Genomic DNA, 23,565 nt, shown 5'->3' with positions numbered 1-23,565 from the left:
GCAGGTGGTCTTGAAATTTTCTCCAAAGGTTTTCCTTGCCTAATCTGCCTGGAGTACAGCACTATGACTCGAAACACTCAATAACCAGCTCTCTACTTAATGAAGGCTGTCCTGTGGGTACAACAGCCATGAGGAAAACGGCCTCGACAACACTGCCTTTGATCACTGTTTCACCCAGGCAGGGGCCAAACTGCATTTGGAGACTTCCACATTATTACTGAATTTAGTGAACTAAAAGGGTTTCTTTCTCTATATTTCTTACCGAAAGTCCAAGGCTCAATAGTTTTAATTTAGCTGCCACATTTCTAAGTAATTCTTTGGCCTATAGAAGACAGACAGTGCTTTCCACAGAAGAGAATTAAAATTTCCTAAGTTTTCAAATGAAAAGATGGGCATATCATTCAGCAAAAAAGTCTTTACTTTACTTGAAAAGCAAATTCCCAAGTCCCACCTCCAGAGGTTATGAATCAGTAGCAGTGGAAGCCCAGGAAATACACATTTCAGAAAACATGCCAAGGGATTCCGATATACTATAGGTAAGACGAGGAACAGCTTTTGAAAAATACTGCTCTCCATTTCTAAGAATGGTCCTAACTATCTACTGTGCTACCAAGGAAGAAAAACAGCGACAAGAAGCAATCTGTGGACTTCTGGACATTATAATTCCAAAAATATTTTTTCTGCTTTTTTAATATAAAGGGTGCTCTCACAATTGCTATGCACAAGTGGGTTACGGCTCCGACATACAAGGTGCATCTCTGGTACAGATGGGACTAATCCTTGAATCAAATGTTGACCTCTGAGAGCAATGTTTTCTGGACATGTTCAATATACTAAATGAGGCCATGCTTAGTTCAAATTTTACCTTAATTATACAAGTGAGCATTTAAGAATAGACAGTACCTGTGTTAGAAGGGGCGGATGAACAAATCAACAGGGCTCACAAAGCATTTAAAGAACCATTTCATTTCCTGTCGTAAACAATCCAACCGTTCAGAGTAGCAGAGTGCAGCAAGACGGAAGAGTTAACTTACACAAACACTCTGGATTGCAAGGCAACAGATGGCAGACACTATCAAGCAATCTCTTGAGTTGAAAGAATTCTTGTGTTTAGGCCAACTTTAATTGCTGTGTCAAATGTGTTCAGTAATTCCAGCTCAATGAGAAAAGGAAAGCAAGAAGCCAGAAGGAGGGTAAGCAGAGGAAGCATCACCTCCATGATGTTCCAGGCAGTGACGAAAGTGCTGTCCCTTTAAATCAGAGGGTAACGTAATAGCTTTCTGAAGGACAGAAGTCAAGGAAAACTGTGAGGGAACAGAGGAGAGCAACCACCCAGCTTGTGGGAAGCAAAAAGGCTTTCATATTTTCTTCCTGGTACATTATGCAGTGCACATTAAGGTTTTCAAATATTTAATTTTTTGTTTTTATTCTATCACTGAGTAAATGGGAAGGGTGTAGGCCTATTTGAGCCTACACCATAAAAGGATTCAATTTGGGAATAAGGAAAGAAAGGCCTGTTCTGGTCAATTACTTCAGTCTACAACTCCTTCTAAGACTTCTAAGAGAAAATCAACTTTCCAATTCTTTTTCCAACACAGAAGCAATTATTATCACCTGTACTAATTAATGTAAAAACAAGGAATACTTCTCTACAATTAAACCCATAAACTAATTTCTTTCAAACCCATACAGGGCATGACGTTAGAGTTTCAGTTTTTTCAAAAGCAAACAGAAACATGAACAAAATATTTCCTACTGTTCAAGACTCAGCTGTTCTTTTTTCCTGAGATGGGACTGAGTCCCAATTCCTGAAAAATAGGATTTTTGCTTGGGGGAGAAGTAAACACTTCTTTTGTTAATTTTTTAAAAAAGTAATTCTATTTGAGTAAATAGAAATACAAACACTTGAAACACACAAGAGAAACAGATGTCTTCTTACCTTGCCACCACCCTCAGGTTTAAGGTCATTCTGTTAAAAGCGGAAAATAAATATTTTAAGATATATCCAAACGAACCCTCTCTATGTGCTTGTCTCTAACCTTGGAACATGAGAGCACATTCTGTTAGTAGCAAACGTATCATCAAGGTCCCTTATTAGAATGGTATGGTTTAAAAAGTCCATAGTTAACACCTTTTAGCAAAGAATTTGCAAGAACCACCAAACCACTATTTCAGGTAGAGACGTTATTAACTGCATTACAAAAACCAATCAATTAAAAAAAAAATCCACAATCAGTTCCATTTTCAGAGATATACAAGTTCTATGTTAGCACAGTAAGGCTAGATGATTTTGGAGAAAATTTAGCCTGCTGGCTAGATTGAATGGATTCCCATTTTAATAATTCATCCTCTCATCGCGTTCTGCAGCTGCTGGGTAGCTTACTCTCCATAAGCACTCCTAGCTCGGATAGTTCTTACCGGATGCACGTCACCAATATAGTACTGCTTCAGCATTTCTCTGGCATCAGAGGAGTGGCCCACATCTTCAAAGCTTTCACTTGCATCTGCACCAGCTTGTTCCAGCAGAACCTCTTCTCCTCCAGGATGCTACAAGGAAAGATGATTGACTGAACAGAGGGCTCTCTGAAAAGCAAAGTAATATAAGGTACTTTCCCCTCCCCCCTCTTCCTTCCCCTTTTCTCCCTTTAATGGGAGTAATGGGATGAACCGACATTGTATGCCACCTGATAGCATGCAATGGGAAGAACACAACATAACTTCTGTGACCTTTTGGCCAAAAATGCATAATATGAGTATAATTGTGAGGAAACCTAGGCCAACTGTAAACTGAGAGATATTCTACAACATGACTGGCCTGTGATCTCCAAATACCTCAAGGTCATGAAAGCCAAGGAAAGACTGAAGAATGGTTCCAGATTGAAGGAGGCTGGAAAGACATGAGAAGTGGAAACAGCGTGTGCTCCCGACTTGATTCCCTTTGCCAGCATTGCTGAGACTGCTGCAGAAACCTGAATGGAGACTCTGGGCAAAGGGCATATGGAATGCTTTATTCCATTCTTGCAACTTTTCTGTAAGCTTGAAATGGTTTCAAAAGTTAAATAAGTAATACCAAAATAACTGCTCCTACACCTGGGAAGTTGATTCTATCTATAATTTACAAGCTATATGACCCTGGACAAGCTACTAAGAACTCAAAATGTCTTTGTTTCCTTAACTGTAAAATGGAGATAATGTGAGTACCTATCTTAACTACTATTGCGAGTATTAAATGAGATAGGATATGAAATACTTTGTACTCAAGAAAAGAACAGTATAGTTTGTATAACATGCTATCATCTATGATTCTAAAAAGCAGATACATATATGTGTGCATATGCATAAAATCTCTCTGCAAACACTGAAGAGAAGCTGGTGGCAAGGAGACAGGGTGGAAGGACGACTTTTCACTGCTACCCTCTTAAAACTGTCTTACCAAGTAAAGTATTACCTACTCAGAAAATAATTTTTTAAAAATTACATTTAGTCCCTGATTTAAAGCAAAAACTCAATAAACATTTACTTATAACTAGTAAACTTAGAACTTAACGTTACTTGACATATGTAAACTTATCTGAAGTAATTTTCTGAAACATCAAGTAATGCTTTTAAGCAGGAATAATATTTTCATCCCTATTTTAAAGCCAAACTCAGCTGATGCACAAACACTCTAAATGTAACCTCCCTGTCAGTCACTTGCCTATGAGCTCCTGAGGATAAGGATGACTTCTATTTTTGTCTCCTAAAAGGTCTCCACCCAATAAACGGGTCTCCTATCCCACTATTTAAGCATGCTGTTTTAAAGCAAGAGTAAGATAGCCCCACTCATCTGTCAGTACATCAGAACACGCTCAGGTGTAGTAAGCCATTAGTTTGGGAATTGTGTCCCAATTTGCTTTATGTATCTAAACTATAGAAGATATTTTTTCCATGTGACACACAGCAACTATTATGTTGCCTTTCAGAGTAAAGGAATAACAGAATTTCTTAGCAGCATGAGATATTTCAGGGAATGGCTGAACTTATAACTTTCTACACAGCTCTTTCCACAACTACAAAGTATTTTCATTGTCATCAATCTCTCACCACTTGTAAATAAGAGAAAATGAAACATTTAAAAATGCCTATTTTTTTCCACTGAATTTGGAAAAAACAAGAATAAAGAATCAACTCTAGTTGCATAACAGAAATAAGTAGAGTTAATTAACATTTTGGTGCGTGAAACTCCATTGTTTTTCCTGTACATTCAATCATTTCAATCATTATGCTGCAATTTTTATTGAGTATTTACTATGTTAATGTACTTTCGTTTGCAGTGCCATTGAGTCCATTCCGACTCCTAGCAGTCCTGTGTACAGCAGAGCGGAACCCTACCTGCCCAGTCTTTTTGTGCCACTCTCTCACTTTCTCGCACTATATGAGACAACACTCCACTGCTATTCACAGGGTTTCTCTTTTTTTTTGAGGAAGATTAGCCTTGAGCTAACATCCGCTGCCAATCCTCTGTTTTCTGAGGAAGACTGGCCCTGAGCTAACATCCATGCCCATCTTCCTCCACTTTCTATGTGGGATGGCTAACACAGCATGGCTTGCCAAGCAGTACCATGTCTGCACCCGGGATCCAAACCAGCAAACCCCCACCTGCCAAAGCAGAATGTGTGAACTTAACCGCTGTGCCACCGGACCAGCCCCTATACATAGGGTTTCCATGGCCAATTTTTTTGGAAGAGGGTGGCCATGTCCTTCCTAGTCTGGCTAGTCTGGAAGTTCTGCTGAAACCTGTCCACCACGGGTGACCCTGCTGGTATTTGAAATACCAGTGGCATAGCGTTCAGCATCACAGCAACACCTAGCCACCACAGTATGACAACTGACAGACAGGTGGTGTGGTTCCCTAACCAGAAACAAACCTGGGCTGAAATGGTGAGAGCGGCAAATCTTAACTACTAGACCACCAGGGCTAGCCATTTTCATGTATTAAGCAGTGATAAATAAAAGTTTTGGTGTTTTTTATGAAAGTGAATTCATATAGTATATTCTGTTTTATAGTCTAGTTTTTTTCATGGAGGCAAGGAGGGTCAGAGTGGTGGAAAAACCCCCTAGGTTTAGTAATTCTTATTCCAAAATGTAGTCTTAAGATAGATGGTTGAGAACAAGCAAAAAGATGTCAGGCATCCTTAGTTTCTGTTTTAGAACTCTATAAACTTCAGATACTATTTAAAATCAAATGGCAGCCCAGCTGCAGGCAGTGCACTAGGCCTGAGGCCACAGCAGAGCCCAGGCCAGTCCTGGGCCAAGATAATGCCCAAGCTGAGGGGCAGAAGAATGCCCTGAGAAGAATCCGAAGACGAACCCCAGAACCCCACGGAGGAGAAACCCTGCCACCTTGGCCAGGCTGGCTGTCAGAAAGATGTTGGGAGCTGTGCTCGACTCCAACAGGAGCCTCTGGGTGGTTTTGCCCATCTTTAGCATCACTTCTTTGCAGGTATGACCCACCACTGTGGTCCACAGTGCTGCAGAGTGACAAGAAGCTCACCCGGGAGCAGGTATCTGACAGTTAAGTCTTAATTTGAAGCATAGTCCTCAGGGAAAATGCAAATTATATTCCCAAATAGTCCTTCTTGACATGAAAATATTGCTTCAACAACCCAGAGGATAGATTTTTCAAAAAAAATGAAGCAAAAATAGTACGAACTTCTCCTATGACTGATCCCACTATGCTCACCGACACGATAAAAGGGAGTGCACCAATCTTCCTCCCTATGATTCTTATTGGTGGATAGATCAACACGATATTCTCGGGCTTTGTCACAACCAAAGTCCTATTTCCAATGACCCTGTTTTAAGCCTCTGATACAACAAGGAATCAAACTACTCACATTAGCTGCATCCTAGTGAGTTCTACATCCTAGTACTTCTGCTATGCATTTGGGCTTCAGAGCATTTACTCTCTGATTCTGGGAATGATGCAGGCATAGATGACTGGAGCAGCCATGGCCATGCCTGCAGACACCAACAAAGCTTTCAAGACAATGGGGCAAGTTTTGGAGCTAAGAGATCACCAGTGGGCAACAGATGATGTCAAAGAAGAGCTCATGGCCAAAGCCCTCCACTTTGAAGGCATGTTCAAAAAGGACTTACAGACGTCTATTTTTTGAAGACCAAACAGGGATTAGTCTGTCAGGAACTCAAAGGAGCCTTTAACCTTGTAACATTCTTCTGAGCAGGAGCCTCTCAGAATAAAAAGGACAATGCATGAGCTGGTGAGGGGGGGAAGCAAGGATCACTCTTGCTTGAGCCAGGTTCCCCTTTATGTTTGAAACTAGAGGAAATGAGGACTACGTGCCAGGTGATTTAGAGGGAAAGAGCTATTTCAAAAATGTTTTAAAATTTCCTGCTGGTGACTGTAGAAATGAAAGGCAGAGAAAGGAAAAAACTCAAGCTAGTGATAGTAGACAAAAACGTAGCAAAAATTCAATCTTTGGAAAAATCATTGCCAGTTATAACTAATTATCATGTACAATCAGCCTGACTTCTAAACCACAGTAAACTCCTGTTTCCTTGGAATCCAAATACTCTGTATTTTTACATTTAATTTATGTGCTAGTATTTTAATAACTTCCTTTACAAAATAAGAAATTTCATTACTGAAAATTTAGAAACTATGTATGAACAAATCTCCCTACATTGTTCATTTTGAGCCTACAAAATGATATAAAGAGCAAATGTGTCAAAACTTTACTCGAATAAACTCTTTTTCAAAGGGAATACTAAGGGCCAGGACAGACTTAGCAAACCGCCTATAACTCGTAATACTGTCCAGGGAAAATGGTGACCCTGAGACACTGCTGGATTCTCAAGCGCCTTCAAGATGATCACAGATAGGTTAAATAATGGGATATTCTTGATCTGGAGTCCAGAATACATCAAATCCACCGAAAAATCAATGGTTCTGTACTGTATATGGCCACTCAGTTGAACTCGAAGACACAGTTATTCTAAATAAGAAAGTTTTACATATTGCTATAAGAAGGGAGAGAGAGCACTTGCTGGCAGGTACATAGATAAAGGCTGCCCAGAAATAATTCTGTCTGGATCAAATGTCCCAGGAAAGTGCCAATTTCTGTAGCAAGAGGTAAACGTTAATTTGCATGTTGAGTACTGTAGTCCAGAACAAATGACTCTTGACTCTACCAATTAAACTATCCTGTTTTCTCTTTAAAAGACAAATCAGTTGTATGGAAGTAAAACTGGGGAAGTCAGAGTAAGATCTGTGGATTCTATCAATGTCAATATCCTGGTTGTAATATGGCACTACAGTTTTGTAAAATATTACTTTTGGAGGAAAAGGGGGAAAGTTACAAGAGTTCTATTATTTTTTACAACTGCATATAATCTATCATTATCTCAACAAAAATTTAAATTAAAAAAATCAAATCAGGGGCCAGCCCCACGGCCAAGTGGTTAAAGTTCCGCACGCTCCACTTCGGTGGCCCAGGATTCACAGGTTCAGATCCCAGGTGAGGACCTGCTCATCAGCCATGCTAGGGGGCATCCCACACACAAAGTAGAGGAAGACTGGCACAGATGGTGGTAGCTCAGAGCAAATCTTCCTCATAAAAAAAAAATCAAATCAAATTTCCTAAGTTCACACCCGAGAGAAACGTGCACAGATATATGAACTTATATATACATACCCACATTCAAATGAGTATAGTAGCATTATTTATTACAACCCTGAACTTTAAACAACCCAACGTCCATAAGTAGAATATGAATAAACTGAGGTATAATCATACAATGGAATCGTAATCAGCCATGAAAAACAATGAACCACTGCAACATGCACAACACAAAAGAATATAACATACGTATTGAACAAAAGACACCAGACATTAAACAATATATACTGTGACATTTTTATTTGTAAAAAGTTCAAAAACAGGCAAAACAAACCTATAGTGTTAAAGTCAACAGAGTGGGTCCCACTGGTGATGAAGAAGAAAGCAGTGATTTGGGAGGGGGTTCAAGGAGAGGTTCCAGGGTACTATAAGGTTTCACACGGTAGTTATCCAAATGTGTTCACTTACTAGATTGACACCATAAAGCTAAATCTCAGGAGTACACAATCAGTGGGAAAATCAGTTCCAAAATATCACACACACAACTACCCTCAAGTATACAGTCAAATGATCTTCAAGAAGGGTGCCAGGAGCAGTCAATAGGGAAAGGACAATCTCTTCAACAAATGGTGCCGGGAAAACTGAGTATCTGCATGCAAAATAGTGAAGATGGACCCTTATCTTACACCTTAAACAAAAATCAATGCAAAATGCATTAAAGATCTAAAGGTAAAACCCAAAACTATAAAACTCCTAGAAGAAAATAACAGGATAAAAGCTTTATGACATTGGGTTTGATAATGCTTTCTTGGATATGACACCAAAAGCACAAGCAACAAAAGCCAACTTGACAAATGAGACTACATCAAACTTAAAAACTTTTATGCATCAAAGGGCACAATCAAGAGAGTGACAAGACAACCTATGGAAAAAGAGAAAAGATATGTAAATCATAAAGGGTTAATTAGGTAGAATATGTAAAGAACTCCTAAAATTCAACAACCATCAAATACCCTGATTAAAAATTGGGCAAAGGGGGCTGGCCCAGTGGTGCAGCGGTTAAGTTCGCATGTTCCTTTTCTTGGTGGCCCGGGGTTTGCCGGTTCGGATCCTGGGTGCCGACATGACACCGCTTGGTACACCATGCTGTGGTAGGGGTCCCACATATAAAGTAGAGGAAGATGGGCATGGATGTTAGCTCAGGGCCAGGCTTCCTCAGCAAAAAGAAGAGGACTGGCAGTAGTTAGCTCAGGGCTAATCTTCCTCAAAAAAAAAAAAAGGGGAAAGGACGTAAATAGACATTTCTCTGAAAATGATACACAAGTGGTCAAAAAGCATATGAAAGGCTGCTCAACATCAGTAGTCACTGGGGAAATGCAAATCAAAACCACAATGAAATGTGATCTCGTACGTATCAAGCTATCTATTATCGGGGGAAAAAGTGTTGACGAGGATGAGGATATATTGGAACCCTTGTGCACTCTTGGTGGGAATGTAAAACAGTGCAACTACCAGTACCATCCATCTCCAGAACTCTTTTCACCTTGCAAATCTGAAACCCTATGCCCATTAAAAACCTTTGTTTTTTGCTGAGGAAGATTAGCCCTGAGCTAACTATTGCCAATCGTCCTCTCTTTTTGCTTGAGGAAGATTAGCCCAGAGCTAATCTTCTTCCACTTTATATATGGGTCACTGCCATAGCATGGCTGACAAGCAGTGTAGGTCCACGCCTGGGATCCAAACCCACAAACTCAGGTTGCCAAAATGGAGCATGTGGAACTTTAACCACTATCTTATGGGGCTCACCCCTAAAAACTGTTTTTTTGATTTAAAGTCTCTCTCGTATGCTATTAGTATGGCCACCGCTGGTCTCTTTTGGTTGCTACTTGCATGAAACAGATTTTTCCATCCTTTCACTGTCAGCCTATTAGCGTCTTTGGATCTAAAGCGAGTCTCCTGTAGACAGCATAGAGTTAGATCATGTCTTTTTATCCATTCTGCCAAGCTCTGTCTTTTGATTGGAGAGTTTAATCTATTTACATTTAAAGTAATTACTGATAAGGAGGGACTTAAAATTAAAAACTATAAAACTAAAAAAACCATAAAAATTAAAAACTTTTGTACATCAAAGGACAAAAAGTGAAAAAACAACCTACACAATGGGAGAAAATATTTGCAAATCATACATCAAATAAAGGACTAATATCCAGAATATATAAAGAAATCCAACTTAACAACAAAAAGACAAACTTTGTCAATTTAAAAAGGGGCAAAGTGGGGCCGGCGGCCCTGTGGGTGAGTGGTTAAGTTCACGCGCTCCGCTTTGGCGGCCCAGGGTTTTGCCGGTTTGAATCCTGGGCGCAGACATGGCACTGATCATCAAGCCATGCTGAGGCAGCATCCCACATAGCACAACTGGAAGGACCCACAACTAAAAATACATAACTATGTACTAGGGTGCTTTGGGGAGAAAAAATAAAATAAAATAAAACGTTTAAAAAAAAATGGGCAAAGAGCTTGAACAGACATTTCTCCAAAGAAGATACACAGAGGACCAATAAGCACAGGAAAAGATGCTCAACATCATTAGTCATTAGGGAAACGCAAATCTAACCACAATGAGATACCACTTTACACCTGCTAGGATGACTATAATGAAAAAAAAAAAAGAAAAAGAAGTGTTGGAGACAACTTGAAGAAACTGGAACCCTCATTCATTGCTGGTGGGAATGTAAAAGATTGCAGTTGCTATGGAAAAGTCTGGAGGTTCTTCAAAAAGGTTCTTCACAGAACTACCATATGACCCAGCAACTCCACTCCTACATATACCCAAATGAACTAAAACAACGACTCAGATACTTGTATGCCAGTGTTCACTGCAGCACTGTTCACAATAGCCGAAAGGTAGACACAACCCAAATGACCACTGATGAATGGACAAACAAAATGTGGTGTATACATATAATGGAATATTATTCAACCCTTAAAAGGAATGAAATTCCGATACATGCTACACCGTGGATGAACTGTGAAGACATGATACTAAGTGAAATGAGCCAGATACAAAAGGACAAATATTATGATTCTATTTCTATGTGGTACGTAGAATAGTCAAACTCATAGACAGAAAGCAGAACAGTGATTACCAGGGGCTGGGAGGAGGGGGCAAGGGGCAGTTGTAGTTTAAGGGGTACGGAGTTCCAGTTTGGGATAATGAAAAAGTTATGGAGATGGATGGTGGTAATGGTCACAAAACAACGTGTATGTACTGAATGCCACTGAACTGTATACTTAAAAATGTTAAAATATTAAATTTTATGTATATTTTACCACAATAAAAAAATAAAATAAAAGGGGCTGGCCCCGTGGCCGAGTGGTTAAGTTCGCGCACTCCGCTGCAGGCGGCCCAGTGTTTCGTTGGTTTGAATCCCGGGAGCCGACATGGCACTGCTCATCAAACCACGCTGAGGCAGCGTCCCACATACCACAACTAGATGGACCCACAACTAAGAATACACAACTATGTACCGGAGGGGCTTTGGGGAGAAAAAGGAAAAAATAAAATCTTAAAAAAATAAAATAAAAATCCAAAACATTACACTAAGTGAAAGAAGCCAGACACAAAAGGACAAATATCGTATGACTCCACTTACACGATGTACCTAGAATAGGCAAATTCATAGAGACACATAGTAGGTGAGAGGTTACCAGAGGCTTGGGAAGAGCGATGACGAGGGAGTTACTGCCTAGTGATTACAGAGCTTCTGTGTGGGGTGATGGAAAAGTTTTACAAACAGCAGTACTGCTTGCACAACATTGTAAATGCAATTAATGTCACTGAATTCTACAGTTAAAAATGGTTAAAATGGCAGATTTTATGTTATATATATTTCACCACCATAAAAAAAGAATAAAGCTAGGTTTACATAACTATAAGCAATAGAAGCCAAAAAATATACTTTTATTTGAATCACAGCAAAACACAACAAGTAAGATCAAAGCAGTTTTGGGGTTACCCTTATTAATCTAGATTGGTTGCCTACACTATTCAAATCTGGGCAATCACAAATTTCTCCCTATTTTTATTAAGTAAACCTAACACAAGGCAGTGCTTATTTTCCATTTTTTCTAGGACCTGCTTTGCTTTTACATCTCATATGAATTTGCAAAAAAGATTCTTTTAAGCCTTTCTGTTTTAAGACTAATGGACCTTGTCTCAGTTTATATTATGTAAGCAATTACACAATATTACAAGTAAAATGTTTCAAATAAACTATACTGCAATCAAGATCATAAACTTTCAAAAGAAATGAAACCATGACTATGTTTGATTCATTTCTACCTCAGTCCAGCAATAATCAAGTGAAAGGCTTTACAGATACAAAGGGAATTTTGTAATGTCCTCTTGTGAAAGATTTTAGTCAGTTCAACTATCCAAAGAACAGGTGGTAGGCAGCAGGGGAAGCCTTCTGGCTTTTCCTTAAGGTCATCTACTTTACTAAGTATCATTGAAAAGAGGACAGGAAATTCATGTTTCAATATAGAAAAGAAAGAGGACAAATTACTAACAGAAAATAATACTTCCAGATTACTAATTCTCTGGAAAGGATAGGGGACAGATGGGCAGAAAGGAGGAGGAGGTGAAGAACAACAAACAGTTACAGAATAAAAATCTTGTTGGGAAAAAATTACACAAATTCTCTGTGAGTGGAAATTCCATACTGATGTAATACAACTAACAAGAGGATATGCTAAAGACCACCTGACTTGGAAAATGAAATCTAGAAACATTAAGTACGATTGCGGAAGCTGCAAAATTAGGCCGGGTGATGAAAAGAGAGACCTCTAGCCAAAGAGATTAGCAGAATACCTCATCAAAACAAGATATGGAGGGTAAAATTTCAGAAAGGATAAAAACCACTTCCTAAGAAACAGTCTGACAGGGCAGAGAAAGATAAGAGACATGAGTGGAGAACAGGAGGAAATGGTGCGTTTGCATTTGGATTAGAAAGAGCCCAGTGAGGCAGGGGTGTCACCTAGGAGAGGAATTTGATGGCTGCCAGAGAGGGTAACCTTGGCAGTCACTATTTCCCAGGGTCTGAATTTCAGGTCTGCAGATCCAAACATAACTTATCCCCACAAGATCAGACAGACACCCTTACCCCCACCAGATTAGGTCCCACTGCTATAGATTCTCACAACTCCTTCGGCACCCTCATGGTATAAATCATAACTGCAATTATTGATCTTATGTTTTTCTTCCCATACTAGACTCTAAGCTCCATAAGAACAGGGACCATGGTTGTCTCATCCAGAACACAGCATGACACCTGCAACATAGTGACGTATAGGGAGCACTCACACTGCCCTCCTTCCCTCCCACCTGCCTTCTCTCTCTCTCTAGCATGTATGTCAGCATCCATGCCCACATGCAAAATGAATAAATGCAAGTTGATTTGTTGATCAGGGCATCTTAACCTGGACAGTGATGGAGGTTAAATTTTGCCTCATCTTATTTCTAGCCTTCTCTAGGACTAACCACTTGGGACTGCTCAAGGAAAGAAAGCATTCCTTCTACAGATGTGTTAATTCTACAAGCTAAATAATGATCAAATTGCACTTTCTTTTGACTAGCCTTGGAGAAATCCAGTAAGAATTGTTATTAGTCAAACTCTGAAGCTTTCGGGGGTACCCTAGGGGTTCACTAAATAAAGCCTGCATTCCCAGTCTTCCTTAAGGCAGGACCACTCTACCTTGCACAACAATTACTTGTGCACAGATCTTATCCTTCCTGCAAATCCAAGGCATCGAATTTAACTTTTAAATCTTCAGAGCACCTGCCACTCAGTAAACACTCAAAAGATGCTGCAGGAAACAATATAATTCAATTTTCTACCATTAATAAACATAACCACTAACACTTATTGAGCTCTTAATGCCAGGTTCCATGGTAAGTCTTTATGTGCATTATCTAAATTGTCACAACAACCCTGTGGAGTAGGTACTATTAGCTCCATTCCACAGATGGGAAAAGGCTTTTACAGAGCTTATTTGCCCAAGATTACACAATTATTAAGTGGTAAAGTAAGAAACTGAACCAGAGACTTGAACCCCAAAGTCAGCACCTAGCCATTAGAATTATATTTCATATATACGTCACCAAAATTCTCTTCAAAAGACACTGTTAAGAAAATGAAAAGACAAAATACAGACTGGGAGAAAATATTCGCGATACATTTGTCTGAAAGGACCTGCATCCAGAATATATAAAGAATGCTTTCAAGTCAATAACAAGAAAACAACCGGATTAAAAATGGGCAAGATTAAACAGACATCTTATAAAAAGACACACAAATGGACAACTAGCCCATGAAGATACTCAACATCATTAGTCATCAGGGAAATACAAGTTAAAACCATAATTATATACCAGTACATACTCATCAGAATGGCTGAAAGTAAAATGACTGACAAACACCATGTGTCAATGAGGATGCGAAGAAACTGGAAAATTCATGCATTGCTAATGGCAGTGTACAATGATGTAGACAGCTTGGGGAAAAGTCTGACAGTTGCTTAAAAAGTTAAAGAAACATACGACTCAGCAATCTCACTCCTAGGTATTTGTCCAAGAGGAATGAAACATGCGTCCACACAAAGATCTGTACGTGAAAGTTTGAAGCAGCTTTATTCATAATAGCCAAAAAATGGAAACAACTCAAATCTTAATCAACAGGGGAATAGATCCATTTTAGTACAGTCATTAAATCAAATCAAAAGCACTAAGTAGGAATAAATTGCTGATACAGAGAAAAAAAACACAGATGAATCTCACAGATATATTAAGCGAAAGATGCTAGACACAAGAGTACATACTGTCCTATGGTGTTAGAAACCAAATCAACAGTTGCATGAGGACGGAGGTGGTAGAAATGTTCTATATGTTGACTGTGATGGTGCTTACACAGGTGAGACATTTGTCAAAACTCACTGAACTCTACATATAAAATCTTTACATTTTATTATAGGTACATTAGATCTCAACAGAGTTGACTTAAGGGGAAAAAAAACCCTAGATAGCAAACTAATTACTAACAATCCAAATGTTTATCAATAGGAGACTGCTTAAATAGACTATGATCGATACAACAAATTCCATGAAGAAGGAGGTGTCCCGGGTATGGATATGGAAAGACTCCTGAGATATAGAGTTCAGTGAAAAAAGCAAGGCACGGATCAAGAGTGGAAGGGACTACATTCACTTTTGCTTGTATATGCAAAACAAAACTCTGGAAGGATACCCAAACAAGAGCAGTTAACTTTGGGAGGCAGGAGCACTGGGCAGATGGGAAGAAAGCTTTTCCCGGTATACCCATACGACCTATTCAAAAAATGAAAAAACTACCTGGGTTCCAGGAAAAAAGGCACCTGTTCTAACTTTCCAACAACACATTCCTAGTGCTTCCAAATTATATCTAAAATGTGAAAGAAAGTGGCTGTAAGACAGATCTAATTCTATACTCTGCAGCCATGAAAAAAACTGAGGCAAATCCTAATGTAATGGGCATAGACTACAGGATCAGATTGCCTGAATTCAAACCCCACCTTATACCACCATTTAGCTTTATGACTCTGTGAAAGGCACTTCTATGCTCATCAGTTTTCTCTCTCTAAAATGGGTTGTTGAGAAGGTGGGTTGAAAGAGAAATTACATGTAAAGCACTTAGAATAATAAACATCCAATAAATACTATTTTTCCATTAAACCAAATCAATTAATAGATACTATAATTAAATGAAGGAATATTATGATTCTCTTCCTGTGCATATTTGTATATATTGGTATATACATGGAAGATGTAGAAGGATTCAAAGAGATTCTTGGGATTGAAAGAGTTTTACTTTCTTCCCTTCTGATTGCTTTTCCCTCCAACCTATTCTTGACTCCTCAGCAAAATAATCTACTTGAAAAATAAACTGCTTCGATGTCAGCCCCATCTTAAAAGACTTCTGTAGTTTTCCATTACACTTAGGATCAAATCCGTACTACCTACCCAGCCTTGCCTGTCCTGGCTCCTGCTAAGCCCTCTGGCCATTCTTGTCGTTCCTTCAGTCCACTACAGCCTTCAGTCCCACTAATGTGCAAAATTCTTGCTTGACTCTGAAAATGCTGTTTGAATGCTCTTTTCTCTAGTCTTTCCAAAGCTAGTTTCTTCTCATCAGCTCAATTAAAAGTCATCTTCTTGGGGCTGGCCCAGTGGCATACTGGTTAAGTTTGTGTGCTCCACTTTGGTGGCCTGGGGTTCGTGGGTTCAGATCCCAGGTGCAGACCTACACACCGCTCATCAAGCCATGCTGAGGCGGCGTCCCACATAGCACAACCAGAAGGTCCTACAACTAGAATATACAACTATGTACAGGGCAGCCTTTGGGAAGAAGGAGGCAAAAAAGAGAAGATGAATGGCAACAGATGTTAGCTCAGGTGCCAATCTTTAAGGAAAAAATTCTATTATCTATGAAAAAAAAACAGAGGCACAGATGTAAGCTCAGGGACAATCTTCCTCACCAAAAAGAAAAAAGTCCTCTTCTCACAGAAGCTCTCCCAGATCATTCCTACTAAAGTAGATCTGCCCCGCCCCCATTTTCCTTTCTCAACTCCTTGTTTGTTTCCTTCATAGAAAGCACCACCATTTAACATTTGTCAGTTTTTGTCTTGTTTTGTCTCTCCTAGAAGGGTAGCTTCAAAAGGGCAGGACTATGTTTATTTTTATACACCACCAGGGCCTAGCACCACAGCACCTGACACAGTCAGCACTTAAATGCTTGTTGAATGACTAAAATGCCATCCCCTCTGTGAGGCAGGTCCTAAAGTAATATTTCCACTTAAGCCAACAGTCACTAAAAAAATACACAGAATGTTTTAAAATATCACAATGTGTTATTTTAAGTCACTCTTTTCAGAAATGGTTATTTATACATGAGACAATGGGCTTCCAAACTTTTGTCATTTATGATACACAGTAAGAAAGCAAGAATACTAATGGAAACAAAGGTTCAGAAAAATCATACTTACCCTTGCTAAGGGAGATGCACTTTGACATTTTCTAGTCAATGGCATAAGATATTGTAAACATTTTTATGTGATTTTTCTAAACTACTAAATAGTGGAAAGACAATGATATGTACTATTGCAAGGTTTTGGGTTTTCATGCATGACTTCAATAAATTAAACCAATACCACTGATGCAAAAATGTAAAATTAATCTGGTAGGGGAAAGATAATTCAATTATATTGTCAATTCTAAATTATCACAGTCAAACTCCAGAATAACACTCTAATCATATTCATTAATAAAAAAAAAAAAAAGCAACCTACAGATGCAGGATAGTCAAATTAGGAAGCCCTTTCTACGGAGGAGCCCCAAAGTGATTTCAGGCTGGAAAGAGAACAATGAAAACTGATGTAAGTCTTCTCCATCTCACCTGACAGCAACCCTATTCTTCCACACCTGCAGGCCCAAAATCTTGGTGTCCGCCTGACTTTTTCTCTCGCTTTTCAAATCCACTGCATTATTAAATCCTGTGGGCTCTACCATCACAACACATTCAAAACCTGACCCTTCTCACTGTCCCCACTCCCACCATGCTGGTCCAAGCCACCACCTCTTGCCTGAATTACTACAGCAGGCCCCTAACTGGGCTCGTGGATTCCGCCCTTGCCCTCCTTCAGTCACTTTTCAAAAGTGTGGTCAGAGGGATTCTATTAAACCAGTAAGTCACGTCACGTCACCCTTCTACTCCAGTGTGGTTTTCCGTCTCAGAACAAAAGTCAAAATCCTTCCTAAAACCTGCAAAGCTGTACTTCACCTGCCCTCCCCTGTCATGCTGACCTCATCTACTACTATCCAGCCACTATGGCCTCCCTCGCTGTTCCTCAAACACACCAGACACGCTCCCACCTCAAGGCCTTTGAACTTGTTCCCCCTGCCAGGAATGCCCTTCCTTAGCTCCCTTCTGGCCTCTACTCTAGTCATCTTCTTAATAAAGCCATCGCTGGCCATCATATCTAAAATTTCAACCCCTGATCCTCATACCCTCACCCTACACACATCCACAGTTGTCTTTTCTGCTTTATTTTTCTTCTTAGCACTTACCACTACTTAACATACCATACTTTTTATTTACTCTGCTTACTGTCTGTTTCACATAGATTGTAATCTCCATGAGGACAGAAATGTTTAACTGTCCACTGCTGTATCCTCAGCACCTAGAACAGTATCTGGCACATAGTAGACACTTGATAAATATTTGAATGAGTAAGTGAATGAATAGGCTTGGAATGAACAGGAAAACAGAGATCGAGACTATGTGCAAAACAGGTATGTAAGAACCGCTAAGTGCAGGTAAAGATCTGCAGCTCAAGCTTCAAGGGCATCCTCGACACACCTGTGATACACTCTGGCTCCATGAGCATGTGGTGAACCAGGTTAACAACCACTACTCAAGACTGAATTAATGTCCACTGCAAGCACTGAGTGTTCCTTCTAAGTTCACTACCTACTCTGAATCAATCAGGAAGAAACCAGGGGGAAATGAAGCCACAAACGAAAAATATTATCACCTACCCATTATGAACTACGCTTTAACATGCTACAACCCAAAATGTAAACTTATTATGAGGCATACACCAAAGAACACAGCTAAGGCTAGAATTCTGAAGTAATGCTACGTAGACAAGAGAACTAAACCAGACTCCGCCGCCAGCCAACTCTATGACCAAAATCTGTCTGAACCTGTTTCTTGCACACCTGTTAAAATAAGGATCACTACTATCCAAGTCACTCTCAATGAGTTATTCTGAGGATGAAATACTGGAAAAGCACTTTTAAAAGCATAAAATGCTATACAAATTCTAAGATGTTAACTTATTGGCCACTAGGAAGATTTATTACAAACAATGTCCCTTTTTTGGAAATTTTACATTTTAAAAGATTTTATAGATTTATCAATCAGGACATAGAGAGTTCTCCCCTAGGCCCCAAATAAATAGAAAAAATATTTTACTAGTGTTTTTGCTTCAGAAAAAGAACTAATAAAAGTGAACTTTTTTCTCAGTTACAATAAGGTTATGTTACACAAGCATTTTCAAGGAATTAACCATAAGTTTATTAATCTATTACTTAAAATGATACACATCAAAAAATACATGTAACATATATATGTACTATACATAAATATCTCAAAGCCTCAGGGATTGGCGGTGGTGGGAATGACTGTGAAGGAGGAAGAGGGAACTTTTTAGGGGTGGAAATGCCCTTTCCTAATTGGGGTTGTGATTACATGGGTGAATACACTTGTCAAAACTCATCAAACTGTACATTTTAAATGGGCACAACTTACTGTATGTAAATTACACCTCAATAAAGTGACTTTAAACAAATTAAACGTCTTATCTTGCCTCCTTAAGTAAAAACAAAAACCACTCAGTTGCACCATGGCCTCAAGGAGAACGTGGTAATAAGATCTAATGCAACATGCTTGAAGATTTGAGAGGATGCCAGAATCGAGTCAATGGCCCGAAAAAGGTCAACTCGTGACCTTCTGGCCTCAAGGTCAACTCAAATTGGAAAAAACAAAGGCAGCATAATTGGGGGGCAGGAGGAGGAATCTCAGCCTCTCATAAAAAACCGAAAATAGTATTACTTTAGAAGGCATAGTGGAAAGAGCACAGGTGTAGAGGCCTTCAGACCCAGGTTCGAATGGCTCTAGGCTGTTAAATGTGTGACCTTAAGAGTCCTCGGTCTCTCAGAGGCTCAGTTTCTCCTTCTGTAAAATGGAGATAACGATGGGTTCGAGTTCAGAGTTTAGCCTAGCACACAGTAAATGCTCAACACGTGATAAATAATACACAAAACCGCTCAATTCTGGTGCTGGCTGGAAATGCATGCATATACAAGCCACCCTCCCCCGCGTCCCCATGCATAGGACCCCCTCGGAGGGTCGTGGTCCATTTCGCACGCCTCATCGCCCTCAGCCACGCCCCATTTCCCTCCTGCACAAACCCCTAGCAGCCTTTCCGGGCGACCACTCCCCACCCCTGCAGCTCCCAGGGGCCACCCACCTCGTTAAGAAAGCGAGTGACATCGTAGACTCGCCCGTGGATCACCAGCCATATCTCCTTCGAGGAGTTGCGCTTGGCCACCTCCTCCAATCGATAATAGGTCACGGAGGTCTCGACCCCTTGCCCTTTCCCATCGCTGCCGCTTGCGTCCACAGCCGCCATTGGGCCTAAGACACCTCTTCTCCACCGGTATCCGAGTTTCCTCCGCTAACTTCCTTGAGGTAGACCTTGCACTCAGCCCTCCCGGCTTCCGTATCCAGGGCGCGTAAGGCCGTCGGCAGGTTCCTGGCAACAGCCAATCATGCGTCCGAATAGTTCCTGGTTCATTTTCTTTCCTCTAATCAGACGAGGGATTCCGTTTTAAACCCCGCCCACTTCTCGCCCGATCCTCGGGGCGTAGGCCTGGTTCGAGTTCTAACTAACCAATCAGGATTGTCCCTCCCCTCCAGTCTCGCCAATCAGATACCGTGATTTTGGAAAGGCGCCCAGTGGAGACTTGTTGACAGGTGTCACGCCGGAGAAGTTTCCCGTTTGCTGGGGGTCCGCGCCTGCAGAGTCCTGGAAGCTGGGCCGAGTCTCCGTTTTCCCCTCCGCCTTGGATCCCTCCTGAGTCACGCGAAGCTCTTGTTCCCTCCCCTCTTGCTCAGCCTGTATTTCGGCCCCCGGTTTACGTCCTTGCTTTTGCAGCCTCCAGGCTGTGACCTGGCGAATGGCGTCCATCTAAGGCTCAGTTTCCTCACCAGTAAGATGGGCATGATAAACTCTACCTTACAGAGAAGTTTGGCTCTTTAAATAAGAGAGTGGATCTGCAGAGCGCTTGACACATAGTAATCAATACATAAATGACAGCGCATGTTAGGAAAGGCAGAGCCACTGGCTTAAGGCCTTGGGACAGAGATTGCAGGTAGGATATGGAGCCTTCCAAGTTTCCGTCACTAGTAAGAATCTGATTTTGTTGCATGTCAATTATATCTTAATAAAGCTTGGGGGAGAGAATCTGATTTTTTCTTTTTTTTTTGAGGAAGATTAGCCTGAGCTAACTTCTGCTGCCAATCCTCCTCTTTTTGCTGAGGAAGATTGGCCCTGAGCTAACATGCATGCCCATCTTCCTCTATTTTATATGTGGGACGCCTGCCACAGCATGGCTTGATAAGCGGCGTATAGGTCCACACCTGGGATCTGAACTGGTGAACCCCAGGCCTCCAAGCAGAATGTGTGAACTTCACTGCTGCCCCACCAGGCTGGCCCCAGGAATCTGATTTTTAAAGCAATTCTTTGGTGATCAGGATATATCTACACTATCGTTTGTATATGTTGTAAAATAGAATTTCCTTCAACTCTCCCCGACTAGAGGTTCCAGCATCTTCGAATTCCAAGTTTGGATAATGTGCAGCATTGTGAACTACCCATTTTTAACTGCCATCACAAATGACAGATTGGTCATGGTATAATGTCATTTTCATCGTGTCACTCCCCGAGACTGTCCATAATCCATACCCAACTTCTTTCGCTAATATTTTCCACCATTCCCTTTTATAAGCCTTGTGCACCAGCCCTGACTCCTACCCCTGCTGGTCACAAACCCACATCTGTGGTCATCCCGGGTCCACCCACTTAAGATATCCTCTTCCTTCCAATGCCTACTCACCTTTCAAGCTCCTCCTCAGGTCCTTCCTTTTTCACAAACTCACCTACCATTCTGAGCCCCAGTGATTCCATCTCCTTATAGTACCTAAGCATATTACTATTTCAGGAAACCCCCTGTATCTGTAAATGTTAGCTTTCTCTATCTTACCTCCCTAATTAGACTGGAGCTATGAGAGCAATCCCATATGATTCCTAGGATATTCCACAAACTCTAAATATTTGCATTCATTTCAGAGATATTTACTGTGCCACAGGTACTGTGATAGGCTCTGGGAATAGAAAGGTAACACAAGAAAGAAAGAAGTCCTCTGAAACAAAAACATTTACATTTATGTATATTTATTTATGTATTTATTTAAGTGCTAGAAATGCAATTTGTACCAAATGTAATGGGACACAGCTCTCAACACATATTTGTTAAATGAAGAATTCACGATTAACATGATGTGCGTGAGTCACCTGAGGAGCCTATGTTAAAAATGCAGTTTCCCTCCCATCCAGACATGGAGTCTCTTCCTCCCCTTGAATCTTGGCTTGCCTTGTTACTTACTTTGACCAATAGATTGTAGCAGACGTGAAACTGTGCAAGTTATGAAGTCTGGACCTCAAGAGGCCTTGAAGTTTCCATCTTCACCATTTTAGAACACTACCCCGAGATCATGATGCTGTGTAGGCTGGGATTAAACACCAGCCATTTAAGCGGTCTCAGCTGAGCCTACCCCTTAATCAACTTGTCAGCTGAATGCAAACACATGCGTGAGTCCAGGCTCAATCAGCAGAACCACCCAGTCAACCCACAGAATCCTGAGAAATAATAAAACCTTGTTTTAAGACACTACAAAAAAAAAAAAAAAAAGCACATTCCCAGCCCCACCTCCAGAGATTCAGGTCCAGTGGGTCTGGATATAGAACTAGGAATCAACATTTTTAGCAAGCATTTTGGATGACTCTGATGCAGGTGGTCTGTGGACACCCTTGAGAAACACTGAACTCTTTTTTGAAGCATGTTAGATATGTCTTTATCTCTCATACAGTGAATCTGTAAAATTATGCAGCATTTCCTTCTCTACCTCCACCTCTAGGAAACTGAGTCCAATAGTGTTTTTAAAGACCCTAGGAGGATAGCATGAAAGAACCTCTTGGCAAAGGGAGGGGTAGGAGAAATATATATGGAGTACCACAAAAGCAAAAGTGGGCTCTCTGAGACTGGGAAGAGGAAAGTGGTTTGGAATTCCTCCTGTAGCAGGGACCCCACAAGCTTCCTGAAAGGGACCTGGGCAGGTGATGGGACCTCAAAGGGGAGGGGCTACTTGGTGCATGCAGGGAGATGGGACCCTCGATGCCAAGGTTCCCAGCTAGCACACATACTTCAGCCCCGGTGCAGAGGCTGTCAGCTCTGCAACACGTCTTCCAGGAAGTGACCAGTGTGGACTGGAGGTTAGAGAGCTCTTCCTGAATGTTTTGCACTCCCTCTGGGGTGGTGGGGGAGGAGGGGAACACATCCAAAAATGACTAAGACTGAATGTGCCCCCATAACGGCAAGTGGAACTAGGATCAGATTAAGTTGTGTTTTGTGTGTGTGAGAGAGAAAGATTCACCCTGAGCTAACATCCATTGCCAATCTTCCTCTTTTTTTTTTTTTTTTTTGCTTGAGGAAGATTAGCCCTGAGCTAACATCTGTGCCAATCTCCCTCTACTTTGTATGTGGGATGCCTCCACAGCATGGCTGATGAGTGGAGCAGGTCCATGCCCAGGATCCGAACCCACAAACCCGGGCTGGTGAAGCAGAGTGCATGGAACTTTAACCACTCGGCCTTGGCACCAGCCGTAAAGTATTTTTTAATTAATACTTAAATTTCTTTTTAGAATTTCAAATAGGTAAGTTGAAAGAATAATACAATGAACTCCCATATACTTTTCACTTAGATTCACCAATTGTGAATATTTTTCCATATTTGATTTCTCCCATATATTTATTATTATAATTGTTAATAATGTTAAACAATTTCAGAATAAGTTGCAGACATCATGACCCTTTACCTCCAAATAATTCTGTATCTTCTAAGAATAAGAACATACTCTTACATAACCCCACTAGGATTTTCAAATTCAGGGAATATAACATTCACACAAAACAACTATCTAACATGCTGTCCATAGTACCTTCCAATTATTGCAA

General features: G+C 40.6%; 1 protein-coding gene across 1 annotated transcript in view; it reads right to left on the bottom strand.

Annotated features, from left to right (window-relative positions):
- The window catches only part of LOC124250078 (cytochrome b5 type B), a 32,531-nt gene extending 12,535 nt beyond the window's left edge, over positions 1 to 19,996 (bottom strand). The window contains exons 1-3 of the mRNA XM_046681824.1: positions 19,740 to 19,996; positions 2,419 to 2,547; positions 1,940 to 1,969 (exon numbers count right to left, since the gene is read on the bottom strand). Coding sequence (XP_046537780.1) covers positions 1,940 to 1,969; positions 2,419 to 2,547; positions 19,740 to 19,901 — 321 coding nt within the window. The 5' untranslated portion in view covers positions 19,902 to 19,996. The remainder of the gene's footprint in view (positions 1 to 1,939; positions 1,970 to 2,418; positions 2,548 to 19,739) is intronic.
- Between the last annotated feature and the right edge of the window lie 3,569 nt (positions 19,997 to 23,565).

The sequence above is a fragment of the Equus quagga genome, chromosome 13, assembly GCF_021613505.1.
Source record: "Equus quagga isolate Etosha38 chromosome 13, UCLA_HA_Equagga_1.0, whole genome shotgun sequence".
NCBI classification, from domain to species: domain Eukaryota; kingdom Metazoa; phylum Chordata; class Mammalia; order Perissodactyla; family Equidae; genus Equus; species Equus quagga.
Note: the sequence above shows the minus strand (reverse complement) of the source record. Positions and strands in the feature narration are given on the sequence as shown.